Source organism: Carcharodon carcharias, chromosome 6, assembly GCF_017639515.1.
Source record: "Carcharodon carcharias isolate sCarCar2 chromosome 6, sCarCar2.pri, whole genome shotgun sequence".
Lineage (NCBI taxonomy): Eukaryota > Metazoa > Chordata > Chondrichthyes > Lamniformes > Lamnidae > Carcharodon > Carcharodon carcharias.
Window position 1 is genome coordinate 46,058,182 of NC_054472.1, and position 18,684 is coordinate 46,076,865.

Consider the following 18,684-nt stretch of genomic DNA (forward strand, 5'->3'; position numbering starts at 1 on the left):
GTTTTCTGGCCCTGCAGTCTCACTGACCCACTCCATATGGCCCATTCTTAATTGCTCTGAGATGACATTTATCGTAATTTATTCAAGGGGCAGTGGCATTGTCGGGGGGAGCTGGGGGGTGGAAGGCGGAGGCACATAGTCCAGGTCAAGGGAAGCTTAAGGCTTCCTCATGAACCGAAAGGAGCACTCCTGTTTTTCCTGGCTCACACAGAAACCTAAAATAAAGTTATTAGACTTAAAATTCCTATGATTCAGGTCCCAACAAGTCTGGCCTGTAAAGGAAGCTGTTATCACTCCTCTGCTTAGGTCCTCAGCTACAATTGCAGATCGTGTCCTGATGACATTGTCTGACCCGATCAACATATTTAAAGAAGGACTCTGCTTCCATCATGAGGTGCCCAGCTGCCCGTTCAAATGATTCACCAAGTTTCCAAACTTAGTTGTTCACCAGTTTTCTTCCTGTAAGATGTGTGAAATTCAGACAGGAAGGCATTTCCCTATTTGTTGTTGGGATACATTTTTGCCCATCTAATTGGCCCTAATGCCATCAAGAGACAACTACAGTGTGTGGGACTAGAGTTACATCTAGGCCAGAGCAGGTAATGATGGCAAATGCCATTGGCTGAAGGGCATTAATCAACCAGCTAGATTTTAGAGTGATACAGCACTTTTCCTTGATACTAACCCATAAATTTAACTCTCAACTTCTGGGCTGTCTAGTATCATAACCACTAGGCTACTATGCTCATGGGGAGAATATCCCCCCCCATCGGGGTGGTTGTGTGGGGGCGGGCGCGAACCCGACTGGCACCCCGATCGGATCCATGCCGCTATTTTATGTGGGCAGGCCAATTAAGGCCCGTCCAGCGTGACGTGCACCCAGAAGTGCTGAGCACTCCCTGTGCGGACAGGTGGGGGTGGGGGGGGTGGGATTCTCTGAGTTGGGGCCTGCGTTCTTTTGCAGATGCATGCGAAAGAACATAGAAATCTCCCTGATGCAGTTTAAGTTTCAAAAATTTAAATAAAGAAAGGAAAACATTTTAGGGCATGTCCCCTCATATGACAATGTCACATGAGCTAGGCATGTCAATGAAAATTATTGAAAAAATTTATTTAATTTATAAACCCTTCATGAAACCTCATCACCCTCTGTGGGTGAGGTTCCTTGAAAAATGCGAAGGCCGCCAGGGCTCTTCGCCTGCCCGCCAACCTTAACGTTGGACGGGCAGCTCAGTTTATTACTTTAATTGATTTTTAAATGGCCTTAATAGGCCTTTGATAGTTTGGCAGGCGGGCAGCTGACTCGGCTGTGCGCCTGCCGAACTGAAAATCTAAATAACCCATGGTGACATTGGGACACCTGCCCAACATCACGACGTGTCATTTTAAGCGTTGGCGAGCAGGCCCCACCCCCGCTCACCGAGCTGAAAATTCAGGCCCATGTCTCCAAGCTCTGGGGAACAGAGGAGAAATTTTGGAAAAAACAAACCAGGATATTTGCCATGCTGGCCCCTTGCCACACCCACAGGGGAAGATACTTATTTGCTGCACCAGGCAGAAATGCTGCATTTGCTGTCCAAAATTCCAGGAAAAGCTAACTGCCCCATGTCTATGTCCAGTGTGACCCACGTCACTCTGAAAGGGGCCTACTACTAAGTGTCCAGAAGACCTGCCTGCTTAATATGCAGTTTATGGTCTGATGTCAGCAAAAAACATATACTGGATAGTTTTACCTGGCTGGCAATCAAAAACAGTAAGTTTAAAACTAATTGGTCAGCCATCAATTGTTAAAATCAATATTCCAGGTTGCCTGTCATTGTTCATTTGCAGCAGAGATTTCTTGCTAGTAATTCAAAGTAGAAAACTGTATTTTCCTCACTCTATCCCAAGGCATCTGAGACTAAATGTAGTCCCTTCCCTCCCCCAACACAAGACCAGCCAAGAACTATTTATTCATGCACTCATTAGGTATGAATTGAGAACTTTTCTTATTTGTAGACCTTCATATCTCATTTTACAGATCATTTATTCATTTAGATATCTGAGGAGATAGCCCCTCTTCACCCTCCACCTCCCTTTCAGTTTCTATGACAGAAAAGCATAAACAAACTAATGAAATATCACTGAGCCCAGTGGTCAGATTTTAATTACTGAGGTGGATAGCTCATGTCGGGAAATTCCTCGACTCAGCAGACCCGCCTCAGTTTAAAGGGCTGTTATACCCAATCTTCTCTCCGGGCTGGCAGGAGCAGGATTGAGTCAGGCCCGCCATCCTTGGAAGCAGATTACAGGTGGCAATGTGGGCAGGTAAGTGCCAAGGTGAGGGCTGATTAGAAGGCCTGCCTCAAGTCCCTGGGACTTTCTCCCAGTTGTTTTAGATGCTGTTAAGCCTCTAGCCCTCGCCCTTCACACACCCACCCACTGCCGTGCCCCTCTACCCCCATACCACCTCCATTGCCAGTCAATTAGTATCCGCCGTGATAAGACATCAGGAGCCTTCTACCAACCTAATACAGTCTCACTCACAAACACCTGATAGTGAAAAAATATATCATACAAGAAATCCTTTCAACCTTTTAAGTCTCAAGTGGTTAATCTCTTATGAAAACAAACTTCTATTCAGGCACCATATCAAAGACAGCTAATCCTTCCATAGTCTCTTTAGTGTGTCAATCAAACTGTGAACTCAGGACTCCTTGCTGAGATAATTGTGGCTCTTAAAATTCAGTCAACCATTCAGAATGACATAATAATAGCCCTTGGGCAACTATTAATAAAGACCTCTATTGAAGCTGCAAGATCAGATAGTAATGTTTTTTCCTAATCTACACAAGATGGCTTAACGATTAAAGGAGTCCAGCAGAAGATAATTTTTTAACTGTCACTGACAGCTTCAGCCTCGTTTTTCATGTTTAAAAAGCTGAGGGTTTAGAACACTCAATATCAAGGCACTTAAACAGACCTTATCCACCCTTCAAGAGCATTTATATCTACCCCATCAATTTATGACTCCCACACTGTGGTTTAAAGCTTCTGCAACAGCTAAAATGGGGTCTGTTTGAACTCAATACTAAATTCAAATGGTTTGCTAAGTTTGAGTTTCCAACCCCCTTCCCCGTCGGCAGAAATGGGATGTGTCAGAAATGGGGATGGGACTTCCAGATCCAGGTCTGCCCACCATTTTTAAAGGGCCACAGAGTCTTCCTGACTTGAGAAAATCTGGCTCCAGATGTTTTAGTGATGTCTGTTTTAGCTCACAGAGAAAGTTATCAATGAGAATTGCTAATGGCAATAGCTGTGGTTGCTTGATCATGGAATGCTTGAATTAACACCTACATCTGGAAAATATGTCACAAGTAATAAAATATGAAGTTACAATATAAAAAGTATACAATATAAATATAAAAATACAAGTTATAAAATTCAATGCGACAACTTGGTTACCTGCAAATGACAGCAATAAGGTACAGTAAGAACAGTAAGAGTGAAATTTCTAAAGTTTTCACCCTTTCTTACTGTTTTCACCACAATCCCATTCAAATTCAGCTTACAACAGCTTTTAAGACATGATCTCTGCATTTGGCACTGGCTGTGCATTTTCTTGCATATTCCATGATCTCAGTAGTAAATGCTGTCTGTCTCCCCTCTCTTCTCATGTGCTAACAGCACTTTTATCTAGAAGTTTATGAATTGTCAGTCCTAAACATACCCTTTTTTATTTAATATTTTTGCAGTGTATGATGAGTAAAGATTAAACTGAAAACATTATAAAGGACAGCTGTGTGTGTGTTTTTTCTCCCATTTAAAACTTGTATTGATGGCTGTTCCTGCACAGGAAATGTCAGTGCTACAGCCCCAGCCTCTTTCCTTTATTCAAAACAAAAGGGAAGAAACGTCATTGCTTGTACAGTAGAAAGTTAACCATATTGTAGTTGTTTTAAAAAAATATGAATTACAGGTCCATAAGGAATTTGGTATGTTGTAGAATATTAGTATGACTAAATATAAGGCAACATTAAAAGGCATTTCTCCTTGGCTCCTTCCAAATGTTTTCCTAACATGTGAATTACTGTTACTGGAAGTTCTTCCAAATGGGCGTTAACCCAATGATTGGAAAAGACAAAGCTGTGTCCATTGCTGCCTTGGGAACTATACAGATTAGCAATAAGTTAGCATCATCTGCAAGGCATTGAAATGCTGCCCTCACCCCTTCTTCTCCTCACCTTCTGCACAGATAAAAGGTCCCACAGATATATGTGCCACATCTAATGCTGAGTGGTGAGCAACTTAGAAACCATAATTAACAGTTTTATACATAGGGCAGCATTTTCCTCTCGACAAGCGGGGGTGGGGGGGGGGTGTGGTGGAGGAGGGCGGGCCCCGCTCGTCAACACGTAAAATGACGCGCAGTGACGTCGGGCAGGCGTCATTTAGATTTTCAGTTTGGTGGGCCACTCAGAGAATCACCCCCGGCTGCACAGGGAGCACTCAGCGCTTCCGGGTGTGCATCATGATCAGCAGGCCTTAACTGGCCCGCCCATATAAAATGGCAGTGTGGACCTGATTGGAGGCGCTGATCAGGTTTGCGCCCGCCCCCGCACAACCTCCCCAACGGGGGAAACTTCTGGCCATCGATAAAGTATCAGTCTTTATCCATTTGCTTAGGGTTTCTGTCAAAATATAGTGAAAAATTGGGAAACCTCAGACTCAGACGTTTACAGCACAGAGGGAGGCCATTCGACCCATCGTGTCTGCGCTAGTGAACAAAGATCTGATCACACTAATCCCAATTTCCAGCGTTTGGTCCATAGTCCTGGAGGCTGTGGCAACACAAGTGAATATCTAAATACATCTTAAATCTTACAAGAGTTTGACTCAACCACCCTTTCAGGCAGTGAGTTCCAGACTCTCACCACCCTCTGGGTGAAAAAAATTCTCCTTAACTCCCCTCTTATCCTTCTACCTCTTAACTTAAATCTATGCCCCTGGTTATTGACCCCTCCACTAATAGAAAAAATGCCTTCTTATCCAACCTATGCCCCTCACAATTTAATGCACGTCTGTCAGGTCCCCTCTCAACCTTCATTGCTCCAAGGAAAACGGCCCCAGCCTATCCAATCTTTCCTCATAGCTCAGACCCTCCAGCCCAGGTAACATCCTGGTAAATCTCCTCTGCACCTTCTCCAGTGCAATCACATCCTTCCAATAATGTGGTGACCAGAACTGCATGCAGTACTCCAGTTGTGGCCTAACCAGCGTTTTACACAGTTCTAGCATAACCTCCCTGCTCATGTATTCTATGGCCAGAATTTTCCCTTTGATGGGCGGGCAGGCCCAACCGACTCAGTGGCGGGTGGACAGCCGATTGCCGCCGCTGAAACGGGCCGCGCCGCTATTTTCCGCGGGCGGGCCAATTAAGGCCCGCTCAGCGAATTAGCAACTCCTGTGGAGAACGGGAAAATAGTTGTGGGGGCTGGCGGCTTCAGACTGCCAGTTCCAATGGGGAACCGACAGTCTGTATAAAGAGTGGCCAGGCAGCCTGCTTGAGGCAGTACACCATAGCTACTTGGGGAGCGAGGGAGACAGCTGTGGTTCCACAGGAGCATGAGCGGGGGGGTGGGGGGGGCAGGCCGCAGGAGAGGCCAGCGGGGGGGGGAACTGTGCCCCTCGATTCTCCGATGCATGCCTTGCTGTCCTCCTCCAAGAAGTTTCCAGCCGTCGGGATGTGTTGAATCCAGATGATGGGAGGAGGGGGGACCCCCATGTCACCAGCCAGGCATGGGAGGCGGTTGGTGATGCTGTCAGTGCCCATGATGATGTGCGGCGCACAGGCACCCATTGCAGGAAAAGATTCAATGATTTGCTGTGCTCTGGACGGGTGAGTACCATGTCGGCCTTGGCCATTTAACCCAGAAGGCAGCCTTAGCCTTCGAGCCCACCACCACCCCCACGTCTTGCTGTCGTTACTGTATTGGGCATTTGGCGCACGCTGGGTGGGCAAATGGGTACTGACCATACTTACATGAGCCTTAGTGGTTGAGGAGAAGTTGGGTTCTCCCCGCAGCATTTGTTGGTGTTTGTCGCATTTGAATAGTCTGGGGGCAACCTGCAGGGGACGCTGCTAGACACATACTCAGAACTCCAACACATGTCATGTTGATGGTGATGAGATGGTGCAAGGGGTGCCTCAAGGGGTTGTAGCCAAGAGCTATCTGCTGGCTTCAGCTCCGCAACTAGTTGTGCCTCCTTGCCATGGGCACTAAGACCCGTGTGCTATTCAAAGTGATGGACGCTGAATGTGTCCAAGGTGGCCATTGGGGGAGGGGGTTGGGACCAGCTGTACAATCTTCTGGTGACTGATCACCAGTAGTGTGGACAGAAGCCACTGGAGGCCTCAGATGGGCCACTGTGGTTGGGGTTCAGCGTGCGCGTGCAGAGTACATGAGCGAGCAGCCCCAATAAATCCTCTTCTCTGTTCTGCAGGCAAAAAATCACCACAATGACCGGGAGCGCCAGAGGACTGGAGGTGGGCGCGCCCTGCTCCAGTGCCTCACCACATTTGAAGAGCAGGCCATGGAGCAGGGCGACAGGTGGCAATGAGGCTGGGGTCCAGTGGCCAGGTATTTGAGGTCCACAGTCCCATCCACTCTGTCTGCCCACCATCCAAACCACTGATGGTTGCTGCAATCGTTAATGCTGCAACACTGCTCATTCACAGACTGAGACACTCTGAGGTGTGGGTCATACACAAAGGTTCCTCATTCCCTTGAGGATTCACGTCTCCAGCACCTTCCAAAGTCACGTTATCCCATTTGTTACCACTATCCCCAAGGCCTAACATGTTATGGCATCACTGCTGCACAGCCAAAGACTTTTTGCATCTTAGGGGGTTTGGGACCTCCAGCACCCTTTCAGCCAGTGCGCCCCACATTACTTTGTCCAAAAGGTCCTCAGCACCTCACCTGTCAACTTCATGGCACTCAACTTAGATAAATGCCACCATGTTACTCATCCCTGCGCCAAGGGGAAATGTTGCCTCCTGCCCACCCGGTCTATGCCCCTCCTAACAGAATGAAGGTCAATAATGTGACCTGTCAATCTCCTGTGATCCACGGCAAATGTTGCAGGTGTTTGCAATGTTTCCTCAGCCCCGCAACTCTCCAGGCCAGCATGCATCCTGGTCAGGTACCTCCACACTCTCCCCACTCCAACGGCACATAACAAACCATGTGGCAATCCTGAGGCCATCTGACCAGCCTGTTTGCATTCACGTCTAATGGTTGGGCCTCCTCTTAACTCTTTTCCACCTCACCAATGTTCGTCTCCTTAGGTTCTTGAAGGGTGAGCGATTTATGAGGCTGGGGGGAAAGGAATGAAAGGTTTAACTGACTGTACACTAACTGATGCACTGTCCTTGTTGCTAATTTCAGCATCACCACCACATGGCTGCGCCCATAGACACTGCAGCCCCCGTCCACACCTGAGGCCCAAGACAAGCAACTTGCGGCACTTCATGGCATTTCAGCCAGGCAGGCACCAGCGCAGACACACACGCCTCGGTGGGGAATTTACCATCAGCTAGTGTCCCGGGGCACAGTGGAGGAGGACGGTCGCTGGAGGAGATGGCAGGGACAGAGAGTGCCAATGGCACCAGCTTCCCTTTTCTTTTTGACTAATCTCACAATATCCTTCGTTATCCAAGGTTCCTGAAACTTGCCATGCTTATCCTTCATCCTAGCAGGAACATGCCGGTCCTGAATTCTTATCAACTGATGTTTGAAAGCCCCCCACATGTCAGTTGTTGATATGCCCTCAAACATCCGCCTCCAGTCTAGATTCCTCAGTTCCTGCCTAATATTGTTATAATTAGCCTTCCCCCAATTAAGCACCTTAACCCGAGGACTCCTGTTATCCTTATCCACCAGTACCTTGAAATTTACTGAATTATGGTCACTTTTCCCGAGATGCTCTCCTACTGAAACTTTGACCACCTGGCCAGGTTCAGTCCCTAATACCAAGTCCAGTATTGCCCCTTCCCTAGTTGGACTATCTACATATTGTCTCAGGAAGCCCTCCTGGATGCACCTTACCAGTTCTGCACCATCCAAACCCCTAGCAATAAGTAATTCCCAGTCAATATAGGGAAAGTTAAAATCACCCACCACAACAACCCTATTGCTTTTACATCTTTCCAAAATCTGCCTACTTAACTGTCCCTCAATCTCCCGCCGGCAATTGGGAGGCCTATAGTAAATCCCCAACATTGCGACTGCACCCTTCCTATTCCGGAACTCTACCCATATTGCCTCGCTGCATGAGCCCAACGAGGTGTCTTCCTGTCGTACAGCTGTGATATTCCCCTTAACCAGCAGTGCAACTCCCCCACCTCTTCTACATCCCTCTCTATCCTGCCTGAAACATCTAAATCCTGGAATGTTTATCTGCCAATCCTGTCCATCCTTCAACCAAGTGTCTGTATTAGCAATAACATCATAGTCCCAAGTACTAATCCAAGCTCTAAGCTCATTTGCCTTGCCTGTTATACTTCTCGCATTGAAACAAATGCATTTCAAACCTCCAGTCCCACTGTGTTCAGTAATTTCTCCCTGCCTGCTCTTTCTCTTACCTGAACTAGGTAATGAAATTACAATCTTTAATCAAAAGTAATCACAAGTTAAAAAGAACGGCATTTCGCAGTGTCTCAGCCAAAATTTCCACGAGGACAATTCAGCCCACATTCTGACAGTGTCTGACCTTATTTTGTGCACTGCAAGGATATTGGTGGAGATTGTCTGCAGGTTTTCTTGATATCCTGCCACAACTAGTGGCTGCTTTTAGCCGTTTATGACATTTCTTGGGAGATTCCACCAAAGTTACAGTAATACTTTTGGTTAAACACCAAGGAAGTGATTAACAGGTAAACACTGATGATACTTTGATAAGCCAATTATTAAGCATTTGTATATTGCAATAGCAGTGTCTGACTCTCGATGATAAAGATCGCGCACAACCTACCACAGATAGCGTCACTAAGATCGGCATCCCAAAAGATCTGTAGTAGGAATGGAGTGCATTAATGCACTTATACACAAAATAAAGACAATGTTCATCAACAGCTTCTTTTCAATCAACCTTACGTTGTGACTCTCATAGTTCACGCCTCCTGTCAGTAAAAGTTCAAACTGATGGATTCCATTAGGCAGAATTCCTTTGATATTCAATGGCATTATCATCGCTGAATCTCTCATTATCAACATCCTGGGGGTTACCATTGACCAGAAACTGAATTAGACCAGCCATATAAATACAGTAGATATAAGAGCAGGTCAGAGGCTTGGAATTCTGAGGTAGTGGAAGGAATGTTGATGGGAATACCAAGATTAGTAGCACCTCTTGCCCCTGTCCAACCTCAGGAATGTGGTACGGAGGAGGATGAGGAGGGCGGAGGAGGATGAGGCAAGGCCATGTAAGAGGGGCTCATCACCAGATGCACCCTAGTTCAAAACAGATTCACATGGGCTCCTTATATCTAACACTTGCCAGCAGTAACTCCCTGTGAGCAACTTCCACATAATGAACCTTGAACATGGAATCCACAGTTACTCAGGGAAATGTCCGTGTCCAACAAAAGAGAAAAGTAACAATGAGTTTGACTCAGTTACATAAGGCAAAAACCATCACCATAAAAACCATTGGCCACAACATATTGCAAACATATGTCACGAGAAGTCCTTCACAACCTGGACCCTTCACATTCCTGCCAATGGCTGTCAATGAGGCACCAAAGCTGCCACTCAAACCATGCCCACCTTGCTGAGAGTGCCAGTAGAAATAATGACTTCACATCTAATACCTGCTGAAATGATTGTATGTGCTGACAGATAAGCAGATAATGCAAATTGTGAAAGGTGAGACCACAACTGTGCTAGACCAGTTATCCATTCACCCCCATGGTCCAGTTTCAGGAGTGGGTGACATATGCAACATGCAATGCTCCCAAAAACCTTGGCTCCCTTTCAAACCACAGCCTCTGCCACCTGGAATACAAAAGTTTCCAAAGTATTGGGGACAACAGATGAGCAATCTACACTGGGACATACATGACATCTCGACCTGCATCGCCTACACTTAGGTCATTGTGTGACACTGACATGCAGATGACTGCCTTGCTTGAGATACATCTGATCAACTCAATCTAATCATTGATTCTGATCATTGAGCCTCCTTTAAAGTCAAGCATGGGTGGATAATGAATGATGTAAGGAGCATCTCAGTCCTTGACCCTTTGTTCACTACTACCTCATGTGGAAGACCAGAGAAGGAAGAAGCCTTCCATTCCCTCACCAGTACGGTCACACCCTTGATGCTGATGATGTCAATATGAGATGGACCTCAGATGGGCCTCAGTGTCATTGATTAGAACATCCTTCATAATGTTAATATTGTCATTGAGTTTTGTAGTGTACAAAGACATAGCAAGACATCTAAGGGTGTATTTACATTTACTTAAAAAGCGCTTAACTGTGCTCCCGATCACTAACTACCCTACTGCCTCACTGTCTCGGAGTCACACTGTTCTGCTATGTCAGCATGCAACTGTGAGGGACCTGGTAAAGGGGCAACAGTGTGGGTGCATCCTGATAGATGGGTAACAAGAGGGCAGATGCATGGGCAAAGGACTATGGCGCATTTAGTGTTCATTAGACATCCCCTGAGACATAACAGCAAACTATATTAATGCAGAATATCTTTAGTATCTGGTAGTGCAAAAATGCTGCCATCTCCGTGGCCGTGCCTTGTGATTCCTCTCCATGCTTTAAGTGGCTCAGTGTACTCTGTCAGTACAATGTGAATAGGCAGCAACAATATGTTTTCCTATGGAAAGCTCATGATGGGCCATCTATGCCAGTGTCAGCAACCAGTTGGACAACATTTAATGAGTTTGCACTCACCTGACTGCACAGTGACATCTCCTGCGAGGTACAAAAATAGAATCATCAACTTCTGGGCTCACAAACAGGCCTTCTATATACCCAACTGAGTTGCCCAACCCATGCTAAGCCTGCCTCTGCCTCCGCACTACTTCCAGAGTCGGCAGCCATGACTCCCATTACACCCTGCCCCTCCTCCCCAGACTGAAAATCTGAACATCCTGGGCAGTTTCTCAGGAGTCAGATTTGTGGAGCCGGGAATTCTTCCAACTAGGTACACCCATCGTGAGAGCAAAAATTCAGGTCAAAATTAGGCTAACTCTCAAGTCTTCAAGTGGGGCTTGAACTGGCAACCTTCTGATTCAGAGTGAGACTGTCACCAACTGAGTCAAGCTGAGAAACTGACAAGCCCACCCTTTCCACTACAATTGTACTCAACATTGTTCCTGGTTACTATGTGACTGCTGAGCTCTAAGCTACTGCTCTTTAACCCAGTCCTATTCCTTTTGTAACTGATACGTTTCTGTTTCCAATCCCAACAGACAGCAGGAAATGATCTGTGACAACCAAATCTCAGCAGTCTCCTCTTTCACACAATCACATAATTCCTCAACAAAGGCCCAGTAAATTAAATTAAGATTTAAGATTAAGATTTAAGACCACTCTCAGTGACTAACACAAATTCTATTATGCACCTTAAGAATAATCAAAATCAATTATGTTTTGGCATTAATTGGAGGGCCCTAATACTTATCATTTGCTCTCTACACAGATTAGCTGATGTGTAGGGATCATGCTAGGTTCATAAGACAGGGCAAGCAATGGATCAGCTGCTCTTAAAGGGATGGTGCTCAGAATTAAAGCACACTACATATGGGAAAATGCAATGTTTTCTTACGAGCAGTTGAGATGGGAAGCAAGGATAGACCAGAGTAGGGATGCTCCTTTGCGGGAGTAGACTGACAGGTCTTACTCCAGCAGGGTTGATATGTTTGAAGCAAGGTTTCGAGTACAAAGAATATCTTTCTAGCTGTTATGAACAATGGATACAAGAGATTGTATCGGCTTTTTCAGCCACATCAAGCTGGATTGCCAATGCTATCTCCCATGTTTATTGGTTATGCAAATAACTACAATAGAACCTGTTGGATTCAGGAAGGTTACCAAGGAACACGTGGTTCACACTTTGCTGACTTTTCATATATGGTCTACTTCAGAATACTAATAAAAATTCAGTCTCACCTTGCAGGAGTTTCACTGAGGAAGCATACCAAGCACTCTGGCAATGTTGAGGTCTTCATGATGCAAACATACGAACAAATGAAATAGGTGCAGAAGTAGGCCATTGCCTGCTCTGCCATTCAACGAAATAATGGTTGATCTGTTTGTGCTCTGAGTTCCCCATTTCCACCTATCCCCGACAACCTTTGATTCCCTTGCCTAACAAGAATCTATCTATCTCTGCCTTAAAAATATTCAGTGACCCTACCTCCACCACCTTCTGAGGCAGGGAGTTCCAAAGTCTCACAACCCTCAGACAGAAAAAAATTCTCCTCATCTCTGACATATAAGGGTGATGCCTAATTTTAAAACAGTGCCACCGAGCTCTGGACTCACCCACAAGAGGAAACATCCCTTTCATGTCCACCTTGTCAAGACCATTCAGGATCTTATATACTTCAATCAAATCACCCCTCATTCTTCTAAGTTCCAGTGGAAACAAGCCCAGCCTGTCCAACCTATCCTCATAAGACAACCCACTCATTCCAGGTATCAATCTAGTAAACCTGCTCTGAACTGCCTCCAACGCATTTACATCCTTCCTTAAATAAGGAGACCAAAACTGCACACAGTATTCGAAATGCGGTTTCACCAACACCCTGTATAAGTGAAGCATAACATTCTTACTTTCATGTTCAATTCCTCTCGTAATCAAGGATAGCATTCCATTAGCCTTCTTAATTACTTGCTGTATCTGCATACTAACATTTTGTGACTCATGCACAAGAACACCTAGATCCCTCTGTACTTGGAATTCTGCAGCAGTTCTCCATTTAATTAATACTCTGCTTTTTTATTCTTCCTCCTAAAGTGAACAACTTTGCATTTTCCCACATATTACTCCATCTGCCAGATTTTTACCCACTCACTCAACTTATCTATACCTATCTGCAAACTCCTTATGTACACATCAATGCCTCTGTTGCAGGGGAGAATTTGTTGCTGGCTCAGAAAATAGCATAATATCACACAAAAATCTCATAAAATTAGCCTTATTAAACATGCTGCCAACACAAGCATGCTGCATATTTATGGATATACAACAAGGTGGCATGCAGGCTGGGACTTGGGTGCCACTGATTCTGTTTTTCAAAATACTAACACATGTATGTTTTGCACCTAATTACAGAAGAAGATTGCACTTAACAGGAGGTAGGAACAGTTGACTGTAAATGGTCATTCCAGAAATGGACTAACAGTGATAAAGAAAATAAGGCACTAAAAAATGAGAAATCCCCAGGATGAGATGGTTTTGGTCCCAGGAAGTTAAAGGAAGTGGGCGAGAACATTGCAAATGCCCTAACTATAACTTGCTGAAGTTCTCTTGATCCTGGAAGCATTCTTTAGATTGGAAAATTACACATTTAACTATTTAAGAAAGGTGAGAGAGATTATATAGATCAGTTGGACTGACATGTATTTCAGAAAATTGCTAGAGTTTGCAATTAATGATACAGTGACTGAAAACCTTGAAATTTTTCAGCTGATCAGAGGGAGCCAGCTTGAATTTTTAGACTAGGTCATGCCTGAAGAACCTGATCGAAACGTTTGAAGAGGTGACTATATAGTGGACAGGGCAATGGATGCTATTTATATGAACTTACAAAAGGTATTTGATAAAGTCCCTAGTAAGAGACTGCCAACTAAAATTGAAGCTCATAGAATTGAGGACAAATTACTGACCTGGTTAAGAAATAGGCTGAGCAGTAGGAAACAGAGAGTAGGGATAATGGGCAGGTAATCTAATTAGCAATCTATGAATTGTGTCATCAAGTAAGGAACTGTGTTCAAGAACCTGCTCACCAGTTTTATTAACAATTCAGATGATGGGATAGAAAGCTATATATCCAAATTTGCTGATCACACTAAGATGGGTGGCATTGTAGTAGTATAAAATTACAAAGAGATATTAACCGATTAAGTGAATTGGTGAAAATGGGTTTCAGTACAGGAAATTGTGAGGTCATCCACTTTGGACCTAAAAAGGATAAAACAGGGTACTTTTAAATGGTGAAAAGCTCGAAACAGTGGAGATCCAAAGAGACTTGGTGGGGTCCAGGTACCAAGATCATTAAAATGTCATGAACAAGTAGTGAAAATAATCAAAAATGACATGATGGCCTTTATAACTAGGGGGCTAGAATTTCAAGGAATTCATGTATCAGCTATACAAAGTCCTTTTTAGGCACACCTGAATACTGTGAGCAGTTCTGGAAGCTACATTTTAGGACAAATATATTAGCCTGGACAGAGTGTTGTGTAGATATACCAGAGTTCCTGGGGAACCATCTATTCAGCTTAAGATGAGCAAGCTCATTCAGCCCATCTCAGCTCATCCATCAAGAATGGCCCTGATGACCCATCACTGAAGCATCCAATTGATTTACCTTTCACTAGTTTTTGTAAACTTGCAATTTATTGCAGAGCAATCTTTTGGATTTACTTTTTCCATACTATTTACAATCTGATACATCTCTGTAAGGTCACCTTTCAGAAGCCTCCTGTCAGGGATGAAAAATCTGAGACACTATAGTCTTTCCTGTTGTCAAAAAAAAAAATGAGCAAGTAATCATGCACAACTCACTGATACAACAAGAATAATATTGTGGGGACATGTCTTTCAGACTGGCAATGATGTACAACCTGGATGATAGCAATCATGAAGGCTCTAATTTATGACCAGAAGCTCAGGGTCCTGAACTTGCTTTTATTAGAGGGATGAAATTTGCTTTTATTTTAAATGAGAGACATTCATAGTAATTGATGTGAGCAGGTCATTTAACCAAAACTATAACTAAAGAACAAGAAGAAATATACCTAAATTTGCTTGCTACAAAGCAAAGCTAGGGATTAGAAATGGAAAAATTGAAGAAGAACATGGGATCATGGCATCAGCATCAGGGGATCTGACAAAATATTTGATTCAGCTGCATTACTGAACCACAGTTCAAACTAGTAAGATCACAGTTAATTCAACTGAATAATTTTTCTTTATCACTCTACCCCAGTCAGTGATACAGGCTTCCTCATTAGATATGGCTTGAACTCAACAGTCAGAAGGCTTTGTTTTGCTGTCATCAATGCAATTTCCCAAGGAAAATGAATCCCAAACTGCTGTTATGGATCCTTTCTTCAACAGACTTTACGCTATAAGTTACAACCAAAATAAACTGGAGCCACAGGAGTTCCCATTACATCCTTCCATGAATAGCTAAGCTTCAAAAAACCTGCTACAACAGCCTGGGTTTTAATGACTCACAAGTCAGGCTTAGTCGGATTTCAGTACCAAAAAGGCAGATCAAAGATTTCTAGCCTTATGAGTTCAAGATGCATCCACTGTTTACCAACCTTCTGCCACATTTTGATGAAGAAGAGCTCTTGAGTGAAGTTAAAGTAAACATTGGTGTCGTATGCATCATCTCCTGCATTTCGAACCGTCACATTCACAGAGATGTTCTTCACTGCCCCTAATGCTAAGAATGGCTTCTGCTCATCAATACTGAAAAAAACAGAAAAAAAAATAGTCAATGAGCATACTGTGCTGCTTAGGATCAACAGGGAGTCCCGGTGCAGTCGGGAAAAAGTGTAGTCATCAGGTATATCAATCATTTAAGTTTGAGCAGCAGACATTGAATGCACAGGGATATCTCATTAGCAACATCTGCGCCTTCGCTAGAGTGTACAATTTTATCATGTTTTCATTTATGACTCATGTCCATTGAATATTAACATAATTCATTATGAATTAGAGTTAGCTTTTTAAATCCCATTTTTAAAATTATTATTACATAGGAAAGGCCAGAAAATACCTGGCAATCTAGCTGGTTAGTCCCAAAGATAGAACACGGTTAAGCAAAAATAGAGAGGCTGCAAGAAATGAGAAAGCACTGATCATGGTCAGAGAAGTGGGTGGAGCAGGGATGTCATTATAACCAGTAAATGTGAAATAGTTTAGAGGCAGCAGTAATTTCTTAGAGATCGAGATTTGAATGAACAGCAGTGACAAAATGAAAAGGCAGACCTTCAGAAAGATCTTTGTGTCCTAACCTGAAGATGTGCTTATGCACTGCTTCAAACCAAGTTTTGGTGCTCAGTGTAAAAATCAGAGAAACACATCTTATATCGAATGCAATCTTTATCAAACTAGAGTGGGCGATCACCCCAAGGCACTGTGCACAATTATAAGTGACTAAATAGTGGCTAGGGGCAGGAACTGCAACTCCCATGCTCCACTTCCCCCTGCTCCTGTTCCTGCTGCTCCCATTCCCCTTGCTCCCGCTCCAGCTGGTCCCACTCCATCTGCTCCTGCTCCATACCCTCTGCTCCCGCACCCTCTGGTTCCGCTCCCTCTGCTCACATTCCCTCTGCTCCCACTCCGTCTGCTCCCCTTCCAATGCTCCCACTCCCTCTGCTCCCAATCCTCCCACTGAATCTGCTCCTGCTCCCTCTGCTCCCATTCCCTCTGCTCCAGGTTCCTCTGCTGCTGCTTCCTCTGCTCCCAATCCCAATCCTCCCACTCAACCTGTTCCTGCTCCGATTCCCTCTGCTCTGGCTCCCTCTGCTCCCACTACCTCTGCTCCTGTTTCCTCTGCGCTCATTCTCTCTGCTCCTGCTCCAACTGCTCCTCCTCCCTCTGATCCCGCTCCAACTACTACCGTTCCCTCTGCTCCAAATCTTGCAACTTCCCTTCCCAATGCTCCCACCCCTTCTGCTCCGGCTCCCTCTGCTCCTGCTCCATCTGCTCCCACTCCCTCTGCTCCCCTTCACAATGCTCCCACTGCCACTACTCCTACCCGCTCTGCTCGCCTTGCCCCTGCTTCCATACCCTCTGCTCCCACTCTGTCTGCGTCCCTTCCCAATGCTCTTGCTCCCTCTGCTCCAGGTTCCCTGCTCCTCCTCCCTCTGCTCCTGTTCCATTTACTTCCGTTCCCTCTGCTCCCCTTCCAATGCTCCCACTCCCTCTGCTCCCCTTCACAATGCACCCACTGCCCTTGTTCCGGCTCCCTCTGCTCCCCTTTCCCTGCTCCCCTCCCTCTGCTCCCCTTCCCCCTACTCCCGTTCCCTCTGCTCCAATTCCCTCTGCACCCCTGCCTAATGCTCCTGCTCCCTCTGCTCCCACTCCCATGCTCCCGATACCTCTTCTCCCATTCCCTATGCTTCCGCTCCTTCTGTTTTCACTCTCTCTGTTCCCCTCCCTCTACTCCCATTCTCCCTTCTTCCGTTCCCTCTGCTCCCATTCCCTATGCTGCCCTCCCTCTGCTCCCCTTCCCCTTAATCCCATTCCCTCCGCTCCAGCTTCTTCTGTTCCTGCCCCCTCTGCTCCCGCTCCCTCCCAGGCTCCTTCTTTTCCCCTGTGCTCCTGCCCATTCCCCACAAGCTCCTACTCTCCCCCTGTGCTCCTACACTACCCACATGTGTTCCTGTTCACCCCCTGCTCCTGCTCTCTCCTTGCTCCTACTATTGTGGTCTGCTTTCTCATTCCTTCTGCTCTTCCCTGCTTCCCGAGTGTTTTCATCATATTCTGCAGTTCACTCTGTGTTCCTTCCAAGGATAGGCTGTGCAATAAGAAGCAGACACACTCATCTCACTGGTATCAGTAGGTAAATTCCTGATCTCTTAAAAAAACTACTAAAACACTCTTTATATGCAATACTTCCATGTTATTAATATTACTTAGCATTATAATTTGAATAGGACTAGTTGATTACTAATTTATTTGAAAGGGGGAACTTCAACCAAAACAGTTTGAGAATCACTGACCTAATACACTTATATCTCAATCTTTCTGTGATCTAGTATACATGGAACACAGAAACTGCTGCAGGTTATTTATGAATATACACTGGAGATTAATTGAGTTGGTTCCTGGTGCAGAATGTTGCTGTACAATCACAGCTACAGCTCCGATTTTCCAGTCATTGCTGTCCAGCCCTCTTTCCTGCTATTGCCACCTTATCATTATTCACAGTCCCCAGCTAAAGAGGGAAGTGAGACGATGGCCTGAATTTTTGCGCAGATGTGGAGAGTCCCGGCTTATCCAAAATAGCGCTGGAGGTCCGAATCCAGAAGTCCCCTGCACCCCCAACAAAACCCGTCCCTTACAATTTTTTCAGGGGTTGTGGAACAGGGGCAGGTTGTACTTTGCATATGTTAAAGTGCACCTGCTTTCAGTGGGGTCAAGGGTTGGCATGAGTTGGTACTAAGTTGACATAGGGGCTATAAAGGCCATGGAGGGTAGGTGGAGGGGCACAGGTTGGCATAGAGTTTTTCAAGAGTCAGGTTTGCAGAGCTGCAATTTCTCCCGACTCTGCGCTCCTGACTGTCATGACTCACTGGTGGTAGTGTGCTGTAATATCAAGCCCCACTATCCCCTGAGACCCAACAAATGGGAAAAGTTTGACCAAGCCACCAGATTGCCCCAATTCAACTTAACTCTTTAATTTAGATTAATAGAATACAAGCACCAGCTTTG

General features: G+C 45.2%; 1 protein-coding gene across 1 annotated transcript in view; it reads right to left on the bottom strand.

The window, feature by feature from the left end:
• The window catches only part of itga9 (integrin, alpha 9), a 570,745-nt gene that overhangs the window by 170,600 nt on the left and 381,461 nt on the right, over positions 1 to 18,684 (bottom strand). Inside the window, exon 18 of the mRNA XM_041190128.1 lies at positions 15,561 to 15,711. Coding sequence (XP_041046062.1) covers positions 15,561 to 15,711 — 151 coding nt within the window. The remainder of the gene's footprint in view (positions 1 to 15,560; positions 15,712 to 18,684) is intronic.